Source organism: Nyctereutes procyonoides, unplaced genomic scaffold (assembly GCF_905146905.1).
Source record: "Nyctereutes procyonoides isolate TBG_1078 unplaced genomic scaffold, NYPRO_anot_genome, whole genome shotgun sequence".
Classification (NCBI taxonomy): Eukaryota; Metazoa; Chordata; class Mammalia; order Carnivora; family Canidae; genus Nyctereutes; species Nyctereutes procyonoides.
Genome location: NW_026575048.1, coordinates 18,315,826 through 18,330,367, shown reverse-complemented (window position 1 = coordinate 18,330,367; position 14,542 = coordinate 18,315,826). Strand labels below are relative to the sequence as shown.

The 14,542-nt window shown below is 38.6% G+C and overlaps 1 protein-coding gene across 3 annotated transcripts in view; it reads right to left on the bottom strand.

The window, feature by feature from the left end:
• The window catches only part of UBXN2A (UBX domain protein 2A), a 40,545-nt gene that overhangs the window by 25,036 nt on the left and 967 nt on the right, over positions 1-14,542 (bottom strand). For 2 of the 3 annotated variants that reach the window (XM_055327486.1, XM_055327488.1), the window contains exon 2: positions 3,561-3,613. In XM_055327486.1, coding sequence (XP_055183461.1) covers positions 3,561-3,601 — 41 coding nt within the window. In that variant the 5' untranslated portion in view covers positions 3,602-3,613. Of the gene's footprint in view, positions 1-3,560; positions 3,614-14,154; positions 14,359-14,542 lie in introns of those variants that run through there. The other variant, XM_055327487.1, reaches the window with a different exon arrangement.

Genomic DNA, 14,542 nt, shown 5'->3' with positions numbered 1-14,542 from the left:
ACCAGTTATGCAAGGCTGATCTAACATTGAGAAAATCAATTAATAAAATCCATCACATCACACTAAAGAAGAAAAGTCACGATCATACCAACAGATAAAAAGCATCTGACAATATTCAACACATTCTTGATAAAAACTCTCAGCTAACTAGGAACAAAGAAGAATTCTCTCAATTTGATTAAAAACATCTACAAAAAACCTACAGTGAACATCATACTTTAAGACAAGAAACTAGATGCTTTCCCCCTAAGATCAGGAATATGACAAAGATGCCCTTCTCACCACAACTCTTCAATGCCTTACTGGAAATCCTAGCTAAACCAGTTAGACAAGTAAAGGAAATAAAAGGTATACAGATTGGGAAGGAAGAAATAAAACTCTTTGTCTGCAGATGACATGACTATCTGTCTACACAGAAAAATACCAAATAACAACAACAAACTCCTGGGACTAATTAGCAATTTTACCAAAGCAGCAGAATACAAGATTAATATACAAAAGCCAAGTGCTTTCCTATACACCAGCAATAACAACTGGTACACGGAATTAAAAGCACAAAACACCTAGCTGGCTCAGTCGGAATAGTATGCAACTTCTGATCTCAGGTTTGTGAGTTCAAGCCCCATATTGGGGATAGAGATAAACTTAAATAAAAGCACAACACTATATGCATCAGCACCATTTGTCAAACCCCATAGAACTGCACAATACAGAAAATGGGCCCACGACTAAATGATAATAATAATGAATCAATATTGGTTCCAAATTATTATTATTACTTTCTAAGATTTTATTTATTTATTCATGAGAGACAGAGAGAGCAGCAGAGACATAGGCAGAAGGAGAAGCAGGCTCTGTGCAGGAAGCCCGGTGAGAACTCGATCCTGGTATTCCAGGATCATGCCCTGGGCCAAAGGCAGGCGCCCAACCGTTGAATCACCCAGGCTTCCCTATTGGTTCCAAATTATAACAAATATACTATATAATACAAGATGTTAAAATACAGGAAACTGTGTGTGGTGGGGAGGGGATGGATGGGGATATGGGAACTGTGTATTTTCTGCAAACCTAAAACTACTCTTTAAAATAAAGTTTATTGGGACCCCTGAGTAGCTTGGTGGTTGAGCGTCTGCCTCTGGCTCAGGGTGGGATCCCTGGGTCCTGGGATGAGTTCTGCATCAGGCTCCATACAGGGAGCCTGCTTCTCCCTCTCCCTATTTCTCTGCCTTTCAATCTGTTCTTCTCATGAATAAATAAAATCTTTAAAAAAATAAAATAGGGATCCCTGGGTGGCGCAGCAGTTTGGCGCCTGCCTTTGGCCCAGGGCGCGATCCTGGAGACCCGGGATCGAATCCCACGTCGGGCTCCCGGTGGATGGAGCCTGCTTCTCCCTCTGCCTGTGTCTCTGCCTCTCTCTCTCAGTCTCTCATGAATAAATAAATAAAATCTTTAAAAAAAAGTTGTTGGGGAAAAAAAAATCCTAAGTTAAAATCATTCAATTAATTTCTGTGCAAGAAAGAGTTAACATAGCAGGCCTGACTGCTATCCTTTGAAAGGTCTGCTTACTGTCCTTTTATTTATTTTTTTAAATTTTTATTTATTTATGATAGTCACACACACAGAGAGAGAGAGGCAGAGACACAGGCAGAGGGAGAAGCAGGCTCCATGCACCGGGAGCCCGACATGGGATTCGATCCCGGGTCTCCAGGATCGCGCCCTGGGCCAAAGGCAGGCGCCAAACTGCTGCGCCACCCAGGGATCCCTGCTTATTGCCCTTTTAAGTCCCAACAGAAACCTTAGATTGATTTCCAATGAACTTCCTTGGGTAGACAATTCACATGTGGTGCCGTAACTCATTATTGGGATAATGAAGTACATCCTGGGTGATTCCACTGGGCAAGAACTCTTGAAAGTTTATGCCTGGTTTCCGCTGAACTTCACCCCACATTTTTTCCCTTTGCTGATTTTTTGTTGTATCCTTTTTTTTTTTTAAGATTTTATCTATTAATGAGAGACAGAGGGACAGAGACAGACACAGAGACAGACACAGAGACAGAGGGAGAAGCAGGCTCCATGCAGGGAGCCTGACAGCGGGACTGGATCCCAGGTCTCCAAGACCACACCTTGGGCTGAAGGCTGTGCTAAACCGCTGAGCCACCCCCCAGCAAATCAACAAACCTGGGAGCAGTTTTAGAGGCCCCCTGACACATCTCACAATTATATAGTATCAAATATTTATAAAAAACAAGAAGTAGTGAAAAAATAATATTTGTTTAGTATAGAAGCATTTACAAAGCATTTATAAGTATGAAATAAATAGTTGTCGGTCTTCTTAAATGGGCAATGAACGAAGAAATTTACTTCAGGTATTTAAAACAAACAGTATAGGGATCCCTGGGTGGTGCAGCGGTTTGGCGCCTGCCTTTGGCCCAGGGCGCGATCCTGGAGACCCGAGATCGAATCCCACGTAGGGCTCCCGGTGCATGGAGCCTGCTTTTCCCTCTGCCTGTGTCTCTGCCTCTCTCTCTCTCTCTCTCTGTGTGACTATCATAAATAAATAAAACATTTAAAAAAAATAAAATAAAACAAACAGTATAATATACAAAAAAAACCATTTCACCTCAGATAAGTGAAAATAAAATATTCTATACTGATAGGAGCCATATACTTTCCACCTACCATTTATTGAGTCTCTACTATGTGCTGCTATTATTATTATTATGATTTTAAGATTTTATATTAAGGGCCCCTGGGGGTGGCTCAGTTGGTTAGGCCTTTAACTTTTGATTTCAGCTCAGGTCACGATATGAACCCCATGAGACTGAGCCCCACATGGCACTCTATGCTCATTGGCTTGAGATTCTCTCTCCTTTTGCTCCTCACCCTGCAATGCACGTGTGTGTGCTCTCTCTCAAATAAATAAATCTTTTTAAAAATTAATTAATTAATTTTATTTTTAAGTAATCTCTACATCCAACACAGGGCTCGAACTCACAAGCCTGAGATCAAGAGTTGCATACGCCATCAACTGAGCCAGCCAAGCATCCCTGTGCTAATACTAACTAATACTATTTTGTTTTATATCAGCTAATTCTCATAAAAAACCTTTCAGGTGCAAACATATATGTACCTCCCACCTCTGTGTTGTAGATGAGATACAGAAGCTCAAAGAATCTACCTAAGTTGCTTTAAGGCCAAAGAGGTAGTAAAGACAGTGATGGGATTCAAAGTTAGGTGTATGACTCCAGAGCCATTATATTTCCACCATGACTCCAAGACAGTACAATATAAGAGACTAACAAAGTGAACAGTTATTTGAATTTCTCAAACAATAGAATATGCTAACAGAGATAAATTTAACATTTTAAATAACAAAAACATTTAATAACTTCTTTAAAATCCATTCAATGCAGGTGATTATAAATTACTTTATATTACCATTAGCTATTTAACTGAAAGAATCATAATGAAAACTTACTGTGTCTGTCTGAAATGCAGTAAAAATAGATACTAAGAAATGCATTAAATAACCAAGAAATGCAAAGCTTGAATTAACTTACCATTCTTCTTTTATACTTTCAAGATTATCTACTTCTTTCATTCTTTAGCCTTACTGTAAAAGTAAAAATAAACAAAAGCTGTTAAGTCGTCAATTTATTATTTTAAATAAATTCATTCTTACATATGCATTAAGTCTCTATAAGTTATTATGTATCCCTAAAGTAGCGCTGAAAGGGTCTTAAGAACTTATGTAACTGAACTCAAAGCTGTCGTTTTCATCTACAAAGTACGATAATAAAAAAACAAATTTGGGGGATCCCTGGGTGGCGCAGCGGTTTGGCGCCTGCCTTTGGCCTGGGGCGCGATCCTGGAGACCCGGGATCGAATCCCACGTACGTCGGGCTCCTGGTGCATGGAGCCTGCTTCTCCCTCTGCCTGTGTCTCTGCTTCTCTTTCTCTCTCTCTGTATGACTATCGTAAATAAATAAAAAAATAAAAAAAAACAAAAAAACAAATTTGGGAGTCTAATAATCTTCCCAAAAAAGAAATGTTTTTTTCTTTTTAGAACTAGTTCTTAAAAATTGTGATAAAAAATTATAATGTGCCCTTTGGTTTAACAAACTAAAGTGAATGAAACATTTTTATTCTCATTCTTACAATTCTTTGGGGAAGCAAACTGACAAGATGTACAGTATTCAATTCAGTGGCATCAATTACATCCACACTGTTGTACAACCATTACTACTATCAATTTCTAAGACTTTTTCAACTTCCCAAAAAGAAACGCTGTAATAATTCCCTATTCCTAAACAATAATTCCCTATTCTTTTCTCTTCCCAGGCCTAGTATCTCCTACCTTCCGTCTTTATGAATTTAATTTGCCTTGAATTTCGCATACTTTTGTATCTGGCTTATTTCACTTAACATATATTCATTCCTTTTTAAGGCTAAATAATATTTCTTTGTTTTTTTATTTTTTATTTATTTTTATTTATGATAGTCACAGAGAGAGAGGCAGAGACATAGGCAGAGGGAGAAGCAGGCTCCATGTACTGGGAGCCCGGCGTGGGACTCGATCCCGGGTCTCCAGGATCGCGCCCCGGGCCAAAGGCAGGCGCCAAACTGCTGTACCACCCAGGGATCCCAATAATATTTCTTTGTATATTTAGCTTAGATTCATCTGTTGATGGACATTTGGACTATTTACACTTCTGGCTATTGAGAATAATTTTATACTCCCACAAGCAATGTACCAGGGTTCTAATTTCTCCACACCCTTGCCAACACTTGTTATTTTTATTAAATAAATTCCATCTTAATAACATGACATCTCATTGTGACTAGTGATGTTGAGTATCTTTTTCATGTGCATATTGGCCATTTGTCTATCTTCCTTGGAGAAATGTCTATTCAAGTCCTTTGCCCATTTTTGATGTGTTTTGCTTGCTGTTAAGTTGCCTTTTTCTTGATTCAGTGTTTGCTTGGCTGCTATATACCCTGAACTACTTTTCAGAGCTCTAAGTTGGTTCTAACAGTTTCTGCTTGTTTTTCAATGTTTCTCTGGGAACATGAGCCTGAAACTGCCTATTTTGCAGATATGACCCTCAATTTTAATTTAAAAAAATATATTACTTTTTAAAAAGATTTATGTATTTATTCATGAGAGACATACAGAGAGAAAGGCAGAGACATAGGCAGAGGGAGAAGCAGGCTCCCCATAGGGAGCCTGATGTGGGACTTGACCCCCTGGATCCTGGGATCACACCCTGAGCCGAAGGCTGATGCTCAACTGCTGAGCCACCCAGGCATCCCTTAATTTAAAAATTTTAAATCTCAGATATATTTGGAATTTATCTTAGTTACAGTGACTCCACATGAATGTTGAGTTTACTGAAAAGTCCCAACTTTTTTTTTTTTAAGATTTTATTTATTTATTCATGAGACAGAGAGAGAGAGAGAGACGGAGACACAGGCAGAGGGAGAAGCAAGTTCCATGCAGGGAACCCAATGTGGGACTCGATTCCAGTACTCCAGGATCACGCCCTGGGCCGAAGGCAGGCGCTAAACCACTGAGCCACCCAGGGATCCCCTGAAAAGTCCATCCTAAACAAAATAAAAGTCCATCTTTTCCTGATTTTTTTTTAAACCTAAGAGTATGGACTCATGGGTTTTTGTTTTATTCAATGAGTTATAACTCATTAATATTATTTATTTTGATATTCCATTTCCCAGATTTGTCCAGTGAGAGCTCCTACAGTGTGATGTCCTTTTGATATGTCTTGATCATTCTATGAGCACGTTCTTAGCATTTTCTTGCTCCAGGATCATCTGTTCTTTTTATGCCCCAGCCTTGGAATCAGCCTTTTCTCTAAGGACTCATGGTTACCTTCCCCACCCCTATGAAAATTGTATTTAGAAACCAAGATCTGGGTGTTTGGCATGTTTGTTGTTTCTACTGTGTTGCTGCTTCCAGGACCTCTCTGTGGACAGATGGGTTGAACTACTTTAAAAATTGATTTGTTTGCTTATTTCTTACAGTATTATGTTATAAAGGCAAAACACTAATACAGAAAGTTTGGGAAAGAGAAAATAATCCATAGTTTTATCACCCTCAACAGTAACTATCTAAATTTTTGCTGCTTCATTTTTTTCATACGTATTCAAATGTACTGCTAGTATATTAATGATTTTTGCTTCTTGTATTTTTCATTTCTGTGCTTTTTCCATCTGGCTACATAAATTGCTTCATAATTATTTTTAAAGGATACATATTATTCCATCAGGCAGTTATACCATGGCTACTGGGAATTTAGTTCACTTTTAATTTTTCCTAATAAATAACATATGTGGTGGACAAACTGTAGATAGCTTACTTTGTTACTTTAAATTCCCCAAAATGTGGAAAATCCGGGTCAAAATATATGAATATTTCTATTAATAGTGTGCCTCTATTTAAAAATGTAACCTCATTTGACTAGAAGGCATACCTGCAAAGTAACAGCAACTGAAGATCTACCAGATGCATCCTAAAGCCATACAAGAAACAGAAAATAGGCACAAGAAGTAGTCCATTGTGGGACACCTGGGTGGCTCAGCAGCTGAATGGCTGCCTTCAGCTCAGGGTGTGATCCCGGGGTCTGGGGTGATCCCTGGGTTTGGGGACCGAGTTGTGCATTGGGCTCCCTATGGGGAACCTGTTTCTCCCTCTGCCCGTGTCTCTGCCTCTTTCTCGAATAAATAAAATCTTAAAAAGAGAAAAAAAAAAAGTAGTCCATTGCTACCACTTAAAGCTCTCTAAATCAATCAATAATCCATCCATCCAAGTATCTGGAGGTGAATTTAACCTGGTAACTGAGGATCTGAAAGCAGCAGCCTTTCACCAGATAAAATCAGTCTGAATGACCTTAGGTCTTGCAATGGAGCTGGGCCAATAACCAGAGCAATTTGTGTTGAGTACTAATTCCCACTTAGCATCTGTTATGCTAGGAATTAAAGTAGGATAGTGGACTCTGCTCTGGAAAATCATCCTACCACTGAAAGTTTTTTTAGACACCTCTAGTTTTCACTATGAATTGAATATAAATTGATAGCAAATTTATTTCTTAAACTTTTCATGAGAAAACTGAAAAATTCTGACAAGGGGAAACAGAAGGCAAGGAAAAAGGAGGAAATGCAATGGGGCTGAGTGTGGAATATAAAGTGAGGGACAACACTTCCAATAGCATCCCAAAGGTAACTTCAGACACTGCCTTGTAGCTAGAAAGTAAGGTTGGAGTCACTAAAGCCACAGCATCCAGGAGGATGACTTCCAATAATTAAGGCAAATTGGAGGTCTCTACTGTCTCAGGTATTTTGTATTTCTAAAAGACTTCTTAATCCAAAAAAAAAAAAAAAAAAAAAGACTTCTTAATCCTTCCTGTAATGCTTTTCAAAATTATTCTTTAGACTTAAAAATGCAAATAGACCATTATTTCATTTAAAGAACCTTAGTCAATATTAAGTAAATGCAAGGCACTGGATCAAGCATTAGATTTACAAAGTAATAAACCAGAGAAGACTATTGTTATATAAAGTTTTATAGGGATCCCTGGGTGGCGCAGCGGTTTGGCGCCTGTCTTTGGCCCAGGGCGCGATCCTGGAGACCCGGGATCGAATCCCACGTCGGGCTCCCGGTGCATGGAGCCTGCTTCTCCCTCTGCCTATGTCTCTGCCTCTCTCTCTGTGTGTGACAATCATAAATAAATAAATATTTAAAAATAAAATAAAATAAAGTTTTATATAGACTGGATTATACATAAACTACATGCTTTATAAATACAGCCATTAGAAATGATTGTTAAATATAAGGTATGATATTATCAATGTTCTTTTGAGTTTGCAATGTTTATTGCAGTTATTGGGCAAATATAAGCATACCATCTCTGTACCAAGGATGGACCTGTGGTCTAAAAGAAAAAAAAGTGTATATTTTTACTTATTTTTTTTAAAGATTTTATTGATTTATTCACGAGAAACACACACACACAAACACACACAGTGGCTGAGACATAGGTAGAGGGAGAAGCAGGCTCCAAGCAGGGAGCCCAATGTAGGACTTGATCCCGGAACCCCAGGATCATGCCTTGAGCCCAAGGCAGATGCTTTAACCACTGAGCCACACAGGCATCCCTATTTTTACTTATTATATGGAAAAAACTTAGCTAAAATCTTTAGGAGGATGTGCAAAAGTAAAGCAAATAAACCTAAGCTGAAATGGTTATCTATCCTAATAGCAATATGAAAGGCAATATTCAAAAACAAGAACTCAAAATGTACACATTATTTAGAAGTATGACTTTAGGGATCCCTGGGTGGCACAGTGGTTTGGCACTTGCCTTTGGCCCAGGGCGCGATCCTGGAGACCCGGGATCGAATCCCACGTCAGGCTCCCGGTGCATGGAGCCTGCTTCTCCCTCTGCCTGTGTCTCTGCCTCTCTCTCTCTCTGTATGACTATCGTAAAATAAATAAATAAATAAATAAATAAATAAATAAATAAATAAATAAATAAATAAATAAATAAATAAGACTTTAAATAACAGGAAAAACAGCTTATGCATTCAAAATATTTGTCCTGGGACTCCTGGGTGGCTCAGCAGTTGAACATCTGCCTTTGGCTCAGGTCGTGATCCTGCAGTCCTGGGATCAAGTCCCAAATTGGACTCCCCTGAGGGAGCCTGCTTCTCCCTCTGCCTATGTCTCTGCCTCACTCTCTGTGTCTCATGAATAAATCTTTTAAAAAGGGGGGGGGGGAATCCCTGGGTGGCTCAGCGGTTTAGCCCCTGCCTTTGGCCCAGGGTGTGATCCTGGAGACCCGGGATCCAGTCCCGCATTGGGCTCCCGGCATGGAGCCTGCTTCTCCCTCTGCCTGTGTCTCTGCCTCTCTCCATGTCTATCATAAATGAATAAATAAATAAATCTTTAGGGGAAAAAAAGGAATGGGAGCATTTTTAGTTTTCTAACACTACTGTCTTTTAAACTAGATGTATATATTAATCTAATTTTAAAAACGTAAAAAGCAGGGACTCCTGGGTGGCTCAGTGATTGAGCATCTGCCTTTGGCACAGGGCGTGATCCCAGAGTCCTGGGATGGAGTCGCATGTCTGGCTCCCTGCATGGAGCCTGCTTCTGCCTCTGCCTGTGTCTCTGCCTCTCTCTCTCTCTCTCTCTCTCTGTCTCTCTCTGTCTCTCATGAATGAATGAATAAAATCTTTAAAAAAAATTTTAGAAACAGAAAACAAATTAAAAATATATTCAGAGGAACACCTGAGTGGGTCAGTGGTTGAGCATCTGCCTTTGGCTCAGGTCATGATCCTGGGGTCCTGGGATTAAGTCCCGCATTGGGCTCCCTGCAGGAAGCCTGCTTCCCCTTCTGCCCATGTCTCTGCCTCTCCCCGTGTCTATCATGAATAAACAAATAAAACAAAATAAAAATATATATATATATTCAGAAAACCAGAATTTCATGTTCACTAATTTCTTCTAAGACTTTGTCCTTCAAATCTCGTATTTCTAAACCTATTTAATTGCTTCCCTTTAAAATTCTTCCCTTTTGGGCAGCCTGGGTGGCTCAGCAGTTTAGTGCCACCTTCAGCTCAGGGCGTGATCCTGGAGACCCAAGATCAAGTCCCATATCAGGATCCCTGCATGGAGCCTTCTTCTCCCTCTGCCTTTGTCTCTGCCTCTCTCTCTCTCCCTCTCTCTCTCTGTGTATTTCTCATGAATAAATAAATAAAATCTTTATAATTAAAATAAAAATAAAAAATAAAATTCTTCCCTTTAAACATACACAAAATAAAGAAAAATATAAATACGATCCCAACCATTCAGATGTCAGAAAAGTTCACATTTTAACTTATTTACTTCTTTTTAAAGAAATAAAGCACACACGGGATGCCTGGGTGGCTCAGCTGATTGGACGTCTGACTCTTGATTTTGGCTTGGGTCGAGGTCTTGGGATTGCCAGATGGAGCCCCCACTGGGCTCTGGGCTCAGTGGAAGTCTGCTTGTCCCTCTCCCTCCCCTCCCATTGCTCTGGCATGTGGCATGCTCTCTCTCAAATAAATAAATAAAATCTTTTAAAAAATGAAGCATTATAGACTTAAATACTACACTTAAAAATAATTAAATGGAAAAAAACAATTAAATGGGGCTGCCCCATTTAATTGTTTTTTTCCATTTAATCGAGTTCCACATCGGGCTCCCTGCATGAAGCCTGCTTCTCCCTCTCCCTGTGTCTCTGCCTCTCTCTCTCTCTGTCTCTCTCATGGATAAATAAAATCTTTATGAATAAATAAATAAATAAATAATCAATCCAGAATTAATATTTCTTTCCTAAAGCATTTAGATTTTTAATATTTAAATCATATTGTCTGTGGAGTGCTTGGGTGGCTAATTCAGTTAAGCCTCTGACTTCAGCTTGGGTCATGAGGTCCTGGGATGGAGCCCCATATGAGGCTCCCTGCTCAGCAGGGAGTCTCTTTCTTCCTCCCCCCATTTACGGTCTCTCTCAAATAAATAAAATTAAATATAAATAAATAAATGAATAAATAAATAAATCATATTGTCTGAGACTGTTTACTGTTTCTTTTGTTTTTCAGCTGCATCTAATAAGATTCTTGAGGACATGTATCATGACTCACACATTTCCTGTTTCTTCCAGTGCCTTGCCAAGTACAAAACCAAAAGGAGCCATCCCTGAACTATTTCACTGTTTCCCTTTAACAGGTTATTGTTCTCTAGCAAATTGCTAATATTTTTCATCATCTTATAGTTATAAACTACTACTAAATTGTTTTCATGTGTTTTATGACAGTAATAGAGAATGAAGACAACCTTGGATTCAAACTGACTTGTATGGAAATACTGACTACATTTTTGAGCTGGGTGACTTTGTTGTTATTTACCTTCTCTAAGCCTAAACCTGAACATGGAGTTGATTTTCATCTAAGAAAAGATACTAAGAATACAATATTTTTTGCTCTTTTTTCTTTTCCAGTGACTCTGTCACAATGTTACAAGGATCAGTAAGAAACATCTTCAGACTTAAAAGTTTTAATTTCAACATGGCCGAGAAATTTTAGTTTTGATTTCAGTAATTACATTTTTTTAATTTTTAGTAGTAATTACATTTTTAACAAGTTATGTATTTACTGAATCTCCCACCACCAAATGCAAGGCACTGGTTTAGAATTAATTAAAGGGTTAATGGAACAGACACAGTCTCTTATTCCAGAGTTTACAAAGGAAAAAGGAAAAAAATATATACTCAATTATTCATTGCAAACATAGCACAGAATTGAAGTAAAAACTGAATCTTAGATATACAGTCATCCTTATTTTTAAAAAATCATCATCATTTTTGGTATTTCTTATCATAAATTAGTAATATGTAAATAAACCATGTAAAATATATTTGTTATCAACTGAGTGAACTTCTACAATCATCACAGTCATGTGAGTCATGTACTGTACTATAGGGAATAAAAAAAGCCATCTGACAAACATCTAAGTTACCAACATGAAGCTTGGTATCAGAAGGGACAGATGAATAGAATTCCCTTCATTTTCCTTCAGTTTATTTCCAATTAGTACCACTACCATCTTATATTTGTATTGTGTATCACAGTTTACCAAACACCTTCCCAATTATTATCCCACTTACTCCCAACAACTGTAGCAATAAAATCAGTCGGGAGAGAGAGAGTAGATTGAGCTTTTTGGAGCATATCCACTGAAGGGAAAATCCAGTCAAAATAGATTCTGACTACTAAGAAAAGCACTTTTAATGTGTACTTAGAATTCAAATAGAAAAAATCTACATATTACCAATTGAACTTACTTTGTAAATACACATGACAGGCTACGTTTTTTTTTTTTAAGATTAAGGATTTGTATCAAGCTATTATACCATGGGGTATGCTATCTTTGTGTAGAAGCTGTAGTTTCTCCTTAGGGATAAAGCCATTCTTGGCACTGAACACAGGGCAAAAGAACTGATGGCTCACATTTCCATGTGGAGTCCATTTCACTTAGATCTTCTATGGAATGGGAGTACGCCACCCAGTCTCCAAAAGCAAACTATGGTAGTGTCAAAATCAAACACTTTATTATTTTTTTTTAAGATTTGATTTATTTATTCATGAGAAACACAGAGAGAGGCAGAGAGAGAAGCAGGCTCCATGCAGGGAGCTCAATGTGGAACTCTATCCTGGGACTCCAGGGTCATTCCCTACGCCAAAGGCAGGTACTCAACTGAGCCACCCAGGCACCCCAAAATCAAACTTTAAAAGACAGTTTATTTGTGTAATTAATGAATTCTGGTTTACTATTAAATAATAAAACTGAAAAACTTTGGAAAGTTTCAGCTTATCTCAGTGGCAACCACAATAACTGAAAACACTTTTTTGTCTTCTCCTAGAACAATTGTTAATATGAAGTTAAATGCCCCCAAGGACTAAAGTGATAGTAACAAAAGTAATTTCAATGAGAAAATCCTAGGGGGAAAGGGATACTTGGCCAGAAATTGTCAAGATCACTAAGGCACCCATCCTGTGACACCAAGACATTCTCATTCCAGGGCTCCATAATGAAATTATCTACCTGGCAAAACACAGCACAAATACAATTTCCTTTAGATAACTTTCCAGAGAAAAAGGGAAAAAAAGAAAACTTTCCAGGGGAATGCCTGGGTGGCTCAGTTGGTTAACTGTATGCTCTTGGCTCGGGTCATTACCTTAGGGTCCTAGGATGGGGCCCTACATCAGACTCCCTGTTCGTGGGAGGTCTGCTTCTCTCTCTCCCTTTGACCTTCCTCCCCACTTGTTTTTTTTTTAAAGATATTATTTATTTATTGAGATACAGAGAGATGAGAGATACAGAGAGACAGAGACAAAGGCAGAGAGAGAGAGAAGCAAGCTCCATGCAGGGAGCCTGATGTGGGTGGGACTCCATCCTGGGTCTCCAGGATCACACCCTAGGCTGAAGGCAGGAGCCAAACTGCTGAGCCACCCAGGCATCCCCTACCTCCCCACTTGTGCTCTAGCTCACTCCATCTCAAATAAATAAAATCTTAAAAAAAAAGAAAGAAAGAAAAAACTTTCCATAATTCCTCTGAAAGATGTAAACGTAAAATTATTAACAGAAGAGATGAGCTACGTACCCTTAGTGTGTACTCTACCTTCACAGCAACAACTCTAGGCCCAAATATCACCTCTTGGTGGTTTCCTCATATCCATATCCATTCTTGTCCCCATCCAATGGAGTTTCTATGCAGAAGTCAGGATGACCTTTTTTTTTTTTTTTTAAATAAACAAACTCTACCCTCAACATGGGGCTCAACCTCACAATCCTGAGATCCAGAGTCTCATGCTCTACCACTGAGCCAGCCCGGTGCCCGCACGGTGACTTTCTGATTAAGATACAAATTTGACTGAAACTTCCCTGTTTAAAACCTTTCAAGGATATACCATTGCTCTTCTAATAAAGTCTATATATTTTGGGTAATATTACAGAGAAATTTACTGTACTGTTCTCTCATCACATTTGAGTGGTTTGAAAAATATCACTCTAAAGCTTTAAGAAAAAGAGAAAAAAGCCGGTCCCAAATCCTTAAAATTGCCTAAAAGACCTGGCATCATCTCTTTTTTCCCCCTACTGCATTCTACATTCAAATCAACTGCTTTGACCTTTCAGTTCTATATATTTCCCTAACCTCCCTCTGGGGAACCTGTTTCCTTTGCCAGGCAGGACCTTTCTTCCCTCCTTTGGGAGTCACCTTTAACTAATTCCTATTTATCCATACCATCTTAGCTGGATGATTACTTTCCTAAGATTACTTGAACTGATTTCCCCAGCTGGTTATCCCCTTTGTTATGCGTTCTCACAATATACTATATTCTTCCTTTTTAAGCTTTTATTTAGGTTTACTGGCATTTACAGTTGATCCTTGAACAATACAGGTTTGAACTGTGCAGGTTCACTTAGATGAAGTGTACTTTTTTCTATACAAGACATTACTGTAAGTGTATTTTCTCTTCCTTATGATTTTCTTCCTGATATTTTCTTTTCTCTAGCTTACTTTATTGTAAGCACAAATCATAATATATGTAACATACCAACTACGTGTTGTTTAAGGCTTTTGCTCAACAGTAGGAGGCTCTAAGTAGTGAAGTTTTGGGGAAGTCAGAATTCATACACAGATTTCCCACTGTGTGGGGGTTGGCACCCCTAACACTCCCACCGTGGTTCAAGGGTCAACTGATAAGACTTGTGTGATTAGTTGTTCAATTGGTTCCCTCCAATAACAATGTAAAGTCCGTAAGGCAAAATCTATATGGGTCAAAAAAAAAAAAAAAAAGAAAATCTTTAAGGGATATTACCATGGTATGGTGGGCACTCATCAAAGTGTCATACTTTACAGTTCCACACTCTCATCAATAGCTTCCTATCTTTATTTTCCATTATCCCAAATTATGTGTACGAAGGAATTAGTGTTGGAGCCCA